This window comes from Oncorhynchus gorbuscha, linkage group LG06, assembly GCF_021184085.1.
Source record: "Oncorhynchus gorbuscha isolate QuinsamMale2020 ecotype Even-year linkage group LG06, OgorEven_v1.0, whole genome shotgun sequence".
In the NCBI taxonomy this organism is placed as follows: Eukaryota; Metazoa; Chordata; class Actinopteri; order Salmoniformes; family Salmonidae; genus Oncorhynchus; species Oncorhynchus gorbuscha.
This window is the reverse complement of record NC_060178.1, coordinates 22525909-22539673: the sequence shown is the minus strand read 5'-3', so window position 1 is coordinate 22539673 and position 13765 is coordinate 22525909. Positions and strand designations below refer to the sequence as shown.

Sequence of the window (13765 nt, the reverse complement as noted above, 5' to 3'; positions counted from 1 at the left end):
TGCCTTGATAATAGCTTTGCACACTTTTGGCATTTTATCAACCAGCTTCATGAGTGCTTTTCCAACAGTCTTGAAGGGGTTCCCACATACTGAGCACTTGTTAGCTGCTTTTCCTTCACTCTGCAGTTCAACTCAACCAAATTGAGATGGGTGGAATGAGGTCGTCTGATGCAGCACTCCATCACTCTGCTTTTTGGTCAAATAGCCCTTACACAGCCTGGCGGTGTGTTGGATCATTGTCTTGTTGATTAACAAATGATATTCCCACTCGGCGTAAACCAGATGGGATGGTGAATCGCTCCAGAATGCTGTGGTAACCATGCTGGTTAAGTGTGCCTTGAATTCTAAATAAATCACTGACAGTGTCAGTACCATCACACCTCCTCCATGCTTCACGGTGGGAACCACACATGCGGCGATCATCTGTTCACCTACTCTGTGTCTCAAAGATGTTGGTTGGAACCAAAAATCTGAAATTTGGACTGATCAGACTAAAGGACAGATTTCCACTGCTTGTGTTTCTTGGCCCAAGCAAGTCTTCTTATTGGTGTTTTTTAGTGATTTCTTTGCAGCAACTCAACAGTTGATGTTAAGATGTGTCTGTTACTTGAACTGTGTGAAGCATTTCTGAGGTTGGTAACTCCAAAGAACTTGTCCTCTGCAGCAGAGGTAATTCTGGGTCTCCCTGTGGTTTTATGAGAGCCAGTTTATTCATAGCGCTTGAATGGTTTTTGCAGCTGCACTTGAAGAAACTTTAATAGTTCTTGAAATTTTCCAGATTGACTGGACTATCATTTCTCTTTGCTTATTTGAGCTGTTATTGCCATAATATGGACTTAGTATTTTACCAAATAGGGCTATCTTCTGTATACCACCCTACCTTGTCACAACACAACTGATTGGCTCAAACACATTAAGGAAAGAAGTTCCACACACCTGTTAATTGAAATGCATTCCAGGTGACTACCTCATGAAGCTGGTTGAGAGAATGCCAAGCATGTGTAAAGCTGTCAAGGCACAGGGTGGCTTCTTTAAAATATCAAATATTTTCATTTGGTTACATGATTCCATGTGTTATTTCATAGTATGATGAAACAAAAACTCTGGAATGAGTGTGTGTATATGCATTTGTTTAAAAAAATACTTGACCTGGTTGAATTGTTTAAATGTACTGCACTTTTATATGCCTTGTTCCCCTTATCTGGATACCTTTATCAACATCCCACCACTCATCCCTGTATGGTTTCAATATGGCAGGTGCTGTTTCAGGCTGCTAAACAGTGCTTTTTGTGTTCTTAATAATGGTTTAGAGGTGGAACAGGTAATGGCCGGCCATTATTAAAAACTTTGCCAATGAAAGGCAAACGGCAGAGACATTCAGAATGCTTTCCTGTCCCAGTTTTTAGGTCTCACTTTGTCTTTAAATAAAGCAATATTTAAATGTTAACATGCTATTATGTGCATATACTGACTAAAGATAAAACATGATTCAGCTTTGATACTTAGAGCATTACCTTCATTATGGTGATTCCTAAACAAGGTTAGGAAAACATTTAGATCAGAGACCAGCTTTGCTAATCGCTGCTGTGATGAGAACTAGTGTTGCTGTTCATGTCTGAACTGAAACATTGGAGGGGTTATGGCTGCCTGTGTGCAGTACACAGATGCTGTGAGGAGAGGTAGATTGTCATCCCAGGCAGCACTGGCTCAAGACTTGGGGACAAACCTCAGCTCATTGTTGGTCTCAAGTGTTGATTACATACAGTACAAAACAACCAAAAACAAACCGCCGCTGACAATTTAGAGAAATCAAATGAATATAGCCAAGTAGTAACTGCTTTGACAAAACCCTTTTGCCCTCCTATTCAATGACAAAGGGAGCTTCTAACATCAACTCTGTCCAGTAACCTTCACTTTTGAAGGTATAATTTGACGTGTTTGCTGCTGCAACCTTACAGTGCTACTAATATTACAGGCTCCATCTGAAATAAAATGGCTTAACCAATAACTATTATACATTGTAGTCCACAGCTGGTCTGGCTCACAAAAAACAGCTAATGAATCCTAACCACTAGACAAGCAGTGTGGTCCACCACTCACATGTAAAGCTAGAACTATCTGAATATTTGTTGGAGCAGAGCAGAATGGAGTCTCATACCATGTTAAGGTGACTGATTGCCTAACCATAGGTGTAAGGGAGCCATTTCAGTCCTCATCCTACATTCAGGGTACAATACAAATAACACTGAATGGCGTTTGTCTCCCCCCCCTCGTCCTTTAATGGATTAGTAGTCATTTCTACAGCCTCAAATGTAGTTTGGGGATATGAAGGTGTCATCTCCAACCTGGGAGGGGTAGGAGACCCAGGGACAAACACAGCTTGTGCTCAGCTAAGGGTCTGAATATTCTCCAGTAGCTCTGGCTTGAGGAGTGCAGAGCTCTTTCCACCGCCAGCTGCAATGTCCGCTTGAACTGCGGCATCCCAGGAAAACGTCAGCAGAACCGCAGGGACCTCCGAAAGAAACAGACACTAGTCAGAACCTTCCCTTTGTACAAAAGTAAATGAATGGAATTGTTTATTTTGCCTGACAGTTACATTTGTGACACTACTGTGTGTCTCTGCTTACCAGGCTACATTCATTCAGGGCCACCTCTTGGTCCTCCTGGAGTTTGTGTCCTCCAGGCGCCACCAGCTCAAAGGGCTGCCAGCCATCTACCAGGGAGTCCCGCACAAACTGGAAGAGCACAGACACCTTGTCCCAGGCCAGGAAAGTGCCTGAAGGGCATAATGTGTGATAAGAGAGCCATTAGCCAGCCAATACAAGTTTAGTAAAAGGTAAGAGGATACAACTATAAGAAGATCCAGTTGAAGTCGGAAGTTAACTTTCAGTTTCATAATTTCTGACATTTAAACCTAGTAGAAATTCCCTGTCTTAGGTCAGTTAAGATCACCACTTTATTTTAAGAGTGTGAAATGTCAGTATAACAGCAGAGAGAATGATTTTATTTCATCACATTCCCAGTGGGTCAGAAGTTTACAAACTCAATTAGTATTTGGTAGCATTGCCTTTAAATTGTTTAACTTGGGTCAAATGTTTTGGGTAGCCTTCCATAATAAGTTGGGTGAATTTTGGCCCATTCCTCCTGACAGAACTGGTTTAACAGTCAGGTTTGTTGGCCTCCTTGCTGGCACATGCTTTTTCAGTTCTGCCCACACATTTTCTATGGGATTGAGGTCAGGGCTTTGATGGCCACTCCAATGTCCTTAAGCCATTTTGACGACACAACTTTGGAAGTATGCTTGGGGTCATTGTGCATTTGGAAGACCCATTTGTGACAAAGCTTTAACTTCCTGACTGATTGCTTCAATATATCCACATAATTTTTGTTCCTCATGATGTCATCTATTTTGTGAAGTGCACCAGTCCCTCCTGCAGCAAAGCACCCCCGTGCTTCACGGTTGGGATGGTGTCCTTCGGCTTGCAAGCCTCCACCCTTTTTCCTACTTTTTATATTTGCGTACTCTTGTTTGTATAGATGAACGTGGTAGCTTCTGGCGTTTGGAAATTGCTCTCAAGAATGAACCAGACGTGTGGAGGTCTACAATTCTTTTCTGTGATTTCTTTTGATTTTCCTATGTCAGTGCCTCTTTGCTCGATTTTGAAGGTAGGCCTTGAAATACTTCCACAGGTACACCTCCAATTGACTCAAATTATATCAATTAGCCTATCAGAAGCTTCTAAAGCCATGACATAATTTTTCTGGAATTTTCCAAGCTGTTTAAAGGCACAGTCAACTTAGTGTATGTAAACTTCTGACCCACTGGAATTGTGATATTGAATTATCAGTGATATAATCTGTCTGTAAACCATTGTTGAAAAATTACTTGTGTCATGCAAAATAGATGTCCTAACCGAATTGCCAAAACTATAGTTTGTTAACAAGACGTGTGAAGTGGTTGAAAAACGAGTTTTAATGACTCCAACTTAGTTGAGACAGACTTCAATACTGCAATCAAATTGAGAGGCTACTGCAAAATATACATACAAATGACTATCCATGTCAACGAGCTTCTTTGCTCATATCTTGTTTATACATCTGCTTATCACATTAAAGTAGGTGTTTGTTGGCAGATACAGACCCTGCAGTATGTTTCCATCAGGCAGTCGTACTCTCAGCAGGGTGTAATTGTACTTCCTCCTCTCCCTCTGCTCCTCTCTCTCCCGCATGGCCTTGGTACGCAGCATAGTGTTCTTGTCCACCACCTCGTTCCTGAATACCACACAACCACCAAGAATGCACCTTAACACAAAAGTCATAACTGGAAGAAAAAAAAAACCAACAAGAATACACATCATGTGCACTAACCAAGTGAACCCTACTAACACTAATACAGTAATCATTTTATACAATAAATTAATCTCTTAGATGCAAAAATCACTCCACCATTTCCTGGTTGCTAATATTCTAATCCTTTCTGTTTATGTGACTAAACAAGTATAGTGTAGAGCAGTGGTCACCAACTGGTTGATCGTGACAGAGTGGTCAATCACCAAACATTTCTGTAGAAAAGCCAACGATAAAGGCTTACGTTCCTTTTTTTCTTCATATTGCGCTGTTGGTGGTAGGTACACTTGATTTGCAAGCCTTGTGCACCAGGCAGGCAAAGTGTTCTCATTTTCAACCATTCCATTAGTCTGAAAAGACAAACTTGCCAACCTGGCAGACCGGGAGATCTGTGGCTAAATCGAGTGAGCATACTGCGCTGGCTAATCGAATAGCTCAAATCACCGTGCCTACCTACAGCTTCCATAACCCCTGCCACAGCAAAGAAATAGCGCACATAGAACAGGTCTACCATTTCTTAGACTTGCTTTCAATGGGAATGACAGATCTATAGCACACATTTCTATGTGAATTTGGCCAGGTTGCTCAAAGTGACATATTGCAACTTTAAAGAATGAGTCCATACTTTTGCTGCTGCTCCCTCTTAAGCTCTTCTGCAGTGAGGTTGTAGAACTCTGGGGGAAGTTCGAAGCGCATGGCGTTGGGGGAGGGTCTGAAGGCCTGGGGCTGGCGGTCCAACTGGGCTCTGACTGGTTCTCCCCTCTGCAGCCGGTCCCTACTCTCTTTCATCACCTCCAGGGATTCTGGATCATGCTCCATCAGCACCAGGAACTCCTCACTCTCCTCTGGGAAAGGAAGACAATCAGCTAATCAATTCCCCAAATGCAATCCAACCACTTACCCCTGGTACCCCCTATAGTACAGTACGCCTCTGCAGAAGCATACTAGGCCACACAGACAATAGGAAGCATAGACTGCATTTAAATGGGTTTACCTTGTCCTTCCACATCCAGCATGATGCTCTGAAAGCCAATAGCTTCCAAGAACTCCCGACTACCCTCCACAGTCTTCACCTTTTCCTATGGAGAGAGAGATCAGACAGCGAGAAAGGGACCAGTGAATGGACCACATCGACAGAAAACATTGAGTCTCACATTACCCTCCACATGTCTCAAATAGTGGTGGGAAAAAGTACCCAAGTCTCATACTTGAGTAAAAGTATAGATACTGTACCTTAATAGAAAATTACTAAAGTAAAATTGAAATTCACCCAGTAAAATACTACTTGACTAAAAGTCTAAAAGTATTTGGTTTTAAATACACTTAAGTATCAAAAGTAAATGAAATTGCTAAAATGTACTTAAGTATCAAAAATAAAAGTATAAATAATTTAAAATTCCTTACAAAGCAAAGCAGACGGCACCATTTTCTTGTTTAAAAAAAAACAAACTTACGAATAGCCAAGGGCACAATCCTACAATTGGACTTTATTTACAAAAGATGCATTTGTTTAGTGAGTGCAACAGACCAGAGGCAGTATGGATGACCACGTGTTCTCTTGATAAGTGTGTGAATGACAATTTTCCTGTCCAGCTAAGCATTCAAAATGTAACAAGTACTTTTGGTTGACAGGGAAAATGTGTGGAGAAAATTCAATCTTTTCTCTAGGAATGTAGTGATGTAAAAAACATATAAATAGTAAAGTACAGATTTAAAAAACTACGTAAATAGTACTCTAAAGTATTTTTACACCACTGCTCAAATATACCTGGAACACCTTGTTGCTGAGTTTGATCTTCCTGTACTTCTCCTCTGCCGGGTTCTTACAGATGTTTTCAATGTACCTGACAAGATGGGGGGGGGGGGGTGGGGTGTCAAGACACTGTGAATTCTTGTCAATGTACACTCAGTGGCCAGTTTGTTCGGTTCACACAAATGGTTCACACAAATGGTTCACTCCCACAGACAGTAAGTCACGTGGCCTGCTGTATAAAGAAACTGAGCGTGATATGCGCACCAGATCCTGTATCTCAAATGGATGGCCTCCAGGGCTTTTCACATACAGTGCTTAGGGTTATCAGAGAATGGTGCAGAAAATAAATAAACATCCAGTCAGCAGCAATCTTGTGGGCGAAAACAGCTTGTTGATGAAAGGTCAAGGAGCATGGAAATAATTGTGCAAGCTAACAGGTGGGCCACAAACAGGAAAATAACGGCAAAGTACAACAGTGGTGTGCAGAACAACATCTAGGTCACAACTTGTCAGTCCTTGTCATGGATGGGCTATTGCAGCAGACAACCACACTGAGTTCAACTCCTATCAGCTAAAAACAAAAAGAAGTGGCACCAGTGGGTACGCGATCACCAACACTGGACAATTGCGGAGTGTATAAACGTTGCCTGGTCCGACAGATCCCGGTTCCTGTTGCATCATGCTGATTGCAGAGTCAGGATTTGTCATAAGTTGCATGAGTCCGTGGCCCCATCTTGCCTGATATCAACGGTATAGGCTGGTGGTGGTGTAATGGTGTGGAGAACGTTTTCCTGCACACAATAGGTCCCTTGATACCAATTGAGCAACGGTTCCATGCCCCAAAGAATTCAGGTTGTTCTGGAGGCAAAGGTGGGTCCAACCCAGTACTAAATGGGTGTACCTAAAAAAAAAAAAACGGGCCACTGAGTGTATCACACATTCTAAACCTGAATGCTGATTGGTTGACAGTCGTGATATATCAGACTGTATACCACGGGTATGACAAAACATTTGTTTTTACTGCTCTAATTAAGTTGGTAACCAGTTTATAATAGCACTAAGGCACCTCTGGAGTTTGATATATGGCCAATATACCACGGCTAAGGGCTGTGTCCAGGCACTCCGCATTGCGTCGTGATTAAGAACAGCCCTTAGCCGTGGTATATTGGTCATATACTACACACCCGCATACCTTATTGCTTAATTATAGGACAGTTCCATCCCCCTCCATGTTTCTCACTTGCTTATGATGTCCACTGCAGCCTTGACTTTCTGCCTGTCCTTGTTGAAGGTATGAACCATCATAATGGAAGCCTCCACTGCATCCTCTTCAAACCGCTGTTGGACAAGACGAGGTTAATCATGTGTAGTCAGGACCATACTAATCAAAAAGGATGGTTTGTGGCAAATTAGTGCTAAGACTTTTTACATCAATACTTCTATCAGATCATGATAATTATGCAATCATGATATCATACGACTTTAAAAATGAGAATCACTTCCGGACCTACCATGAAAATGGCCGCTTTAATGTGCACATCTCTCTCGCTCTTAGTTAAGGTGGCTCCAGTAAGCGGGCAAGTGAAATACACACCTGTTACTGAGAGAAATGCCAGATCCTTAACATTGGAGCCCTGTAAAAGATAACATATACTAGCGATAAATGACAGACAACTCAATGGCACAAATCATTTCTTTGTGAGCAACAGTAAAGGAAAGTTAATTGATTTAATGTCTTCCTTGCCTCAACAGCAGTTGTCTTTTCCTTCTCAGCTACTGCTGCAGCTTCTGCCTCAAGCTCTCTTTTCACTGTGAAAAATGATTAAAGACCATTACCCACAACCCAATTCTTTATTTCTGATTATTTATTTCTGACTGCTGCTGTGAAACACCTCCACAGTCTTGACATCAGTCATTTAGCAGCAGTTCTTGGATGCATACACGACCGGTCAAAAGTTTAAGAACACCTACTCATTCAGTTTATTTTACTATTTTCTACGTTGTAGAATAATAGTGAAGACAAACTATGAAATAACACATATGGAATCATGTAGTAGACAAAAAAAGTTTTAAACAATTCAAAATCGATTTTATATTTGAGATTCTTCAAACTAGCCACCCTTTGCCTTGACAGCTTTGCAGAAGCTTGGCATTCTCTCGACCAGCTTCATGGGGTAGTCATCTGGAATGCATTTCAATTAACAGGTGTGCCTTGTTAAAAGTTCATTTGTGGAATTTATTTCCTTAATGCGTTTGAGCCAATCCCTTGTGTTGTGACAAGGTATGGGTGGTACAGAAGATAGCCCTTTGGTAAAATACCAGGTCCATATTACGGCAAGAACAGCTCAAATAAGCAAAGAGAAAAAAACAGTCCATCATTACTTTAAGACATGAAGGTCAGTCAATACGGAACATTTCAAGAATTTTGAAAGTTTCTTCAGGTGCAGTCGCAAAATCCATCAAGCGCTATGATGAAACTGGCTCTCATGAGGACTGCCACAGGAATAGAAGACAGAAGCAGAGTTACCTCTGCTGCAGAGGATAAGTTCATTAGGGTTACCAGCCTCAGAAATTGCAGCCCAAATAAATGCTTCACAGAGTTCAAGTAACAGACATCTCAACATCAACTGTTCAGAGGAGACTGTGTGAATCAGGCTACCACTACTAAAGAACACTGCCTTCCTAAGGTCTTTGAAAGCAAAGTTAACAAAACAGATCACCGACCATTTCAAATCCCACCGTACCTTCTCCGCTACGCAATCTGGCTTCTGAGCTGGTCATGGGTGCACCTCAGCCACACTCAAGGTCCTAAACAATATTATAACCGGCATCGATAAAATACTGTGCAGCTGTATTCATCGACCTGGCCAAGGCTTTCGACTCTGTCAATCACTGTATTCTTATCGGCAGACTCAACAGCCTCGGTTTCTCAAATTACTGCCTTGCATGGTTCACCAACTACTTCTCTGATAGAGTTCAGTGTGTCAAATCGGAGGGCATGTTGTCCGGACCTCTGGCAGTCTATGGGGGTGCCACAAGGTTCAATTCTTGGGCTGACTCTTTTCTCCGTATACATCAACGATGTCGCTCTTGCTGCTGGTGATTCTCTAATCCACCTCTACGCAGACGACACCATTCTGTAAACTTCTGGCCCTTCTTTGGACACCGTGTTAACAAACCTCCAGACGAGCTTTAATGCTATACAAGTCTCCTTCCATTGCCTCCAACTGCTCTTAAATGCAAATAAAACTAAATGCATGCTCTTCCGCCGATCGCTGCCCACACCTGCCCGCCCTTCCAGCATCACTACTCTGGACGGTTCTGACTTTGTATTTGTCCACATATTCTAATACCTAGGTGTCTGGTTAGACTGTAAACTCTCCTTCCAGACTCATTAAGCATCTCCAATCCAAAATTAAATCTAGAATCGGCTTCCTATTTCGTAACAAAACATCCTTCACTCATGCTGCAAAACATACCCTTGTAAAACTGACTATCCTACCGATCCTCGACTTTGGCGGTGTCATTAACCTCCAACATTCTACTCAGCAATTTGAATGCAGTCTATCACAGTGCCGTTCGTTTTGTCAACAAAGCCCCATATACTACTCACCACTGCAACCTGTATGCTCTCGTTGGCTGGCCCTCGCTTCATATTTGTCGACAAACCCACTGGCTCCAGGTCATCTATAAGCCGTTGCTAGGTAAAGCCCGGCCAGATCTCAGCTCACTGGTCACCATAGCAGCACGCGCTCCAGCAGGTATATTTCACTGGTCCCACCCCCAACGCCAACTCCTCCGTGGGCCGCCTATCCTTCCAGTTCTCTGCTGCCAATGACTGGAACGAACTGCAAAAATCACTGAAGCTGGAGACTCATATCTCCCTCACGCACTTTAAGCATCAGCTGTCAGAGTAGCTTACAGATCATTGCACCTGTACATAGCCCATCTGTAAATAGCCCATCCAACTACCTCATCCCACATTGTTAGTTATTTGGTTCCTTTGCACCCCAGTATCTGTACTTGCACATTCATCTTCTGCACTTTCACTCGTGTTTAATTGCTAAATTGTAATTATTTCACCACTATGGCCTATTTGCCTTACCTCCAATCTTACTTCATTTGCACACGCTATATATAGACTTTTTCTATTGTGTTACTGACTGTACGTTTTTTTATTCCATGTGTAACTCAGCATTGTTTGTGTCGCACTGCTTTGCTTTATCTTGGCCAGGTCACAGTTGTAAATGAGAACTTGTTCTCAACTGGCCTACCTAGTTAAAAAACAGTGGAATAAAAAAATTATAAGAAGAGACTTGCTTGGGCCAAGAAACACGAGGAATGGATTTTAGACTGGTGGAAATTGGTCCTTTGGTCTGGAGTCCAAATTTGATATTTTTGGTCCCAACTGCTGTGTCTTTGTGAGATGCAGTGTTGGTGAACGGATGATCTCCGCTTGTGTATTTCCCACCGTAAACCATGGAGGAGGTGGTGTTATGGTGTGGGGGTGCTTTGCTGGTGACACTGATTTAGACTTCGAGGCACACAATCAACATGGGTACCACAGCATTCTGGAGCGAAATGCCATCGTATCTGGTTTGGGCTTAGTGGGACTATCATTTGTTTTTCAACAGGACAATGACCCCTCTCGGCTGTGTAAGGGCTATTTCATGAAGGAGAGCGATGGAGTGCTGAATCAAATTACCTGACTGCCACAATCCCCCAACCAAATTGAGATGGTTTGGGATGAGTTGGACCGCAGAGTGACAGAAAAGTAGCCAACAAGTGCTCAGCATATGTGGAAACTCCTTCAAGAACGTTGGAAAAGCATTCCAGGTGAATCTGGTTGAGAGAATGCCAAGAGTGTGCAAAACTGTCATCAAGGCAAAGGGTGGCTGCTTTGAAGAATTCAAAATATATTTTGATTTGTTTATTGCTTTTTTGGTTACTACATTATTCCATATGTGTTATTCATAGTTTTGATGTCTTCACTATTATTCTACACTGTAGAAAATAGTAAAAACAAAGAAAAATCCTTGAATGAGTAGGTGTTCTAAAACTTTTGACCGGTAGTGTAGGTATCTAGCTCACCCTGGAGCCGGATGACATCCTGTGAGGTTTGTACCCGTGGGCGTGGCTGCCCCTCGATCCTGGCCAAGGCTGCAGCCCCTGCCTTCTGAGCTCCTTCAGTAGGAGCAGCATAACATGGCTTGGCAGGGCCACTGCTCTGCACCACTTGGGACTTGGTGCTGCAGGGGACACATTCAACATTTAACTGCAAGATGTGACATATAAAGTCATATAGCCATCTGTACTCACAAGGGGTAGCACCCTAGTCTTTGATCATGACTCTCAGTTCCATTACATTAGACAAAAGAGTCATTCGACGAAGATGTCTTCTATATGGGCCCCTTTGCTCAGTCTGAACATTAACACCTGTCGCTTGCTGTACGGTTTTGTAAACATAACACTTAAATTTTTCATATAAGCAACAAATAATTTAAGAAAAAGTTAAAGGGTTCCCAACTCGTTTGACGTTTTGGTTTTTGCCCTTACACTACACAGCTGATTCAAGTAATCAACTAATCATGAAGCTTTGATCATTTGAATCAGCTGTGTAGTGTTAGGGCAAAAACCAAAACGTGCACTGAGTTTGGGAATCGCTGGGATAAATTGATAAACATTTGTTAGGGTTAGTGTTCCCACGCGGCCATATCTCCATGTTACATCGCTTGTTAACGGAAAACCGATGGAAGACCAGAGGCGACCACCTGTGCTAATTAGCGTGCTCCGACACCTGTGTAAGCTTAACTCAGGAAGTGTTGTTTCGTTGGAGGCACCCATAGCTGTATGGATCTGCGTAAAATTCCTACAGTAAAAGTAAAATAAATAAATAAATATATATGTTTAAATATTATTACTCGGTGACGAAAGATTGGGGTCATATGTTTCGAAAGCCTTATCGCAAGATATTATTGACCAGTCTTAACTTGAAACTGTCGGGAAAACTAGGGAGAAGGCAGAATGCCGACTGGAATTTGAGAACTAGGTTCACCCTGAACATTAGAAAAGTAAACAACGGAGCCCATCCAAGTAACGGGTGAGGCCAAGGCCCGGTGAAGGCAACACTACGAATTACACATACCATATAACTGTAAATTATATTAACTAAACTGACAACAGCATAGCTCGCAAAGTTTGTTTACCTGGCGTCTTCTGTGAGTTTCTTTCCTGGCCCAGCTGACTTGAATTTTAAATCTTTCTTCATATCCTCGAAAAATTTCTTCATTGTTTATCACAGTAAAATAGCCTGGGAACACAGCACAGGTGAATAGGTGCGCTGAGGTGAGAAAGCTTAGTAAATTGTTGCCATCAAAATGCAAGGGAGGAAGAGGACCGGAAACGGTGTCATTTATTAGTGGTACATTGTGTACATCAGCCTCCGGTGGTCTGGAGGATGTACAATCATGATGCTGTGTTCCAACAAAATACATTAATCCTGAAATTAATAATTGACAAAAATAAGTATCATAAAATAAATTAACTAGTGTTAAGAGTTAGCTTAGCACAAAGTAAAACGTATTTTGTAAACGTTTTAGATGCTTATTTTAAACCTACATGAACTGGAGGTAGACATTTTTAAATGGTCTCCAATACCAGTGTAACATTCAATTAAACGCGTGTTAGAACTGGAAAAATAAACTTGGAGGCCGAACACTTATCGTGAGCATTTCTGATATCGTTCATTACGAGATCCCAAGTGGCGACGTGGTCTAACACACTGCATCTTTGGTTCGATCCCGAGCTGTATCACAACCGGCGTGATCGGGAGTCCCATAGGGCGGCACACAATTGTCCCAGCGTAGTCCAGGTTTGGCCGGGGTAGGCCGTCATTGTAAATAAGAATTTGTTCCCAATTGATTTGCTTTGTTAAATAAAACAATAATAATTAGCCTATACTAGAGAAATTTAAGTACATTTTTGTAACCTTTATTTGACTAGGCAAATCAGTTAACTGGTCAACATAGCAGCACCGACCTGTAGCAGGTGCTCCAGCAGGTATATTTCACTGGTCCCACCCCCAACGCCAATTCCTCATTGGGCTGCCTTTCCTTCCAGTTCTCTGCTGCCAATGACTGGAGCAAACTGCAAAAATCACTGAAGCTGGAGACTCATATCTCCCTCATTAGCTTTAAGCACCAGCTGTCAGAGCAGATCACTGCACCTGTACATAGCCCATCTGTAAATAGCCAATCCAACTACCTCATCCTCATACTGTTATTTATTTTGCTCCTTTGCACCCCAGTATCTCTACTTGCACATTCATCGTCTGCACATCTGTCACTCCAGTGTTTAATTGCTATATTGTAATTATGTCGCCACTATGGCCTATTTTTTTGCCTTCCCTCCCTTATCCTTCCTCATTTGCACAGTTTATAGACTTTTTCTATTGTATTATTGACTTGTGTCGCACTGCTTTGCTTTATCTTGGCCAGGTCGCAGTTGTAAACCCGAACTTGTTCTCAACTAGCCTACCTGGTTAAATAAAGGTTAAATTAAAAAAATTAAGTTAAGCACAAATTCTTAATTTACAATGACGACCTACATTAACCCTGACGACACTGGGACAATTGTGTGCCACCCTATTGGACTCCCGATCATGCC

At 42.1% G+C, this 13765-nt stretch overlaps 1 protein-coding gene across 2 annotated transcripts; it reads right to left on the bottom strand.

Moving 5' to 3' along the window:
- Positions 1-875: 875 nt before the first annotated feature.
- LOC124037695 (UBX domain-containing protein 6-like) lies at positions 876-13219 on the bottom strand. Of its 2 annotated transcripts, XM_046352665.1 has the most exons (12): positions 13139-13219; positions 12307-12410; positions 11192-11349; positions 7845-7909; positions 7612-7734; positions 7341-7438; positions 6116-6191; positions 5342-5426; positions 4973-5192; positions 4142-4272; positions 2628-2776; positions 876-2512 (listed from the first exon to the last, which is right to left on the bottom strand). In XM_046352665.1, the coding sequence occupies exons 2-12, from the start codon at positions 12387-12389 to the stop codon at positions 2387-2389; spliced, it is 1314 nt and encodes a 437-aa protein (XP_046208621.1). In that variant the 5' UTR covers positions 12390-12410; positions 13139-13219; the 3' UTR covers positions 876-2386. The 2 variants fall into 2 exon arrangements, with proteins under 2 accessions (XP_046208621.1, XP_046208620.1); XM_046352664.1 differs by lacking the exon at positions 13139-13219 and having other exon boundaries at positions 12307-12507.
- Between the last annotated feature and the right edge of the window lie 546 nt (positions 13220-13765).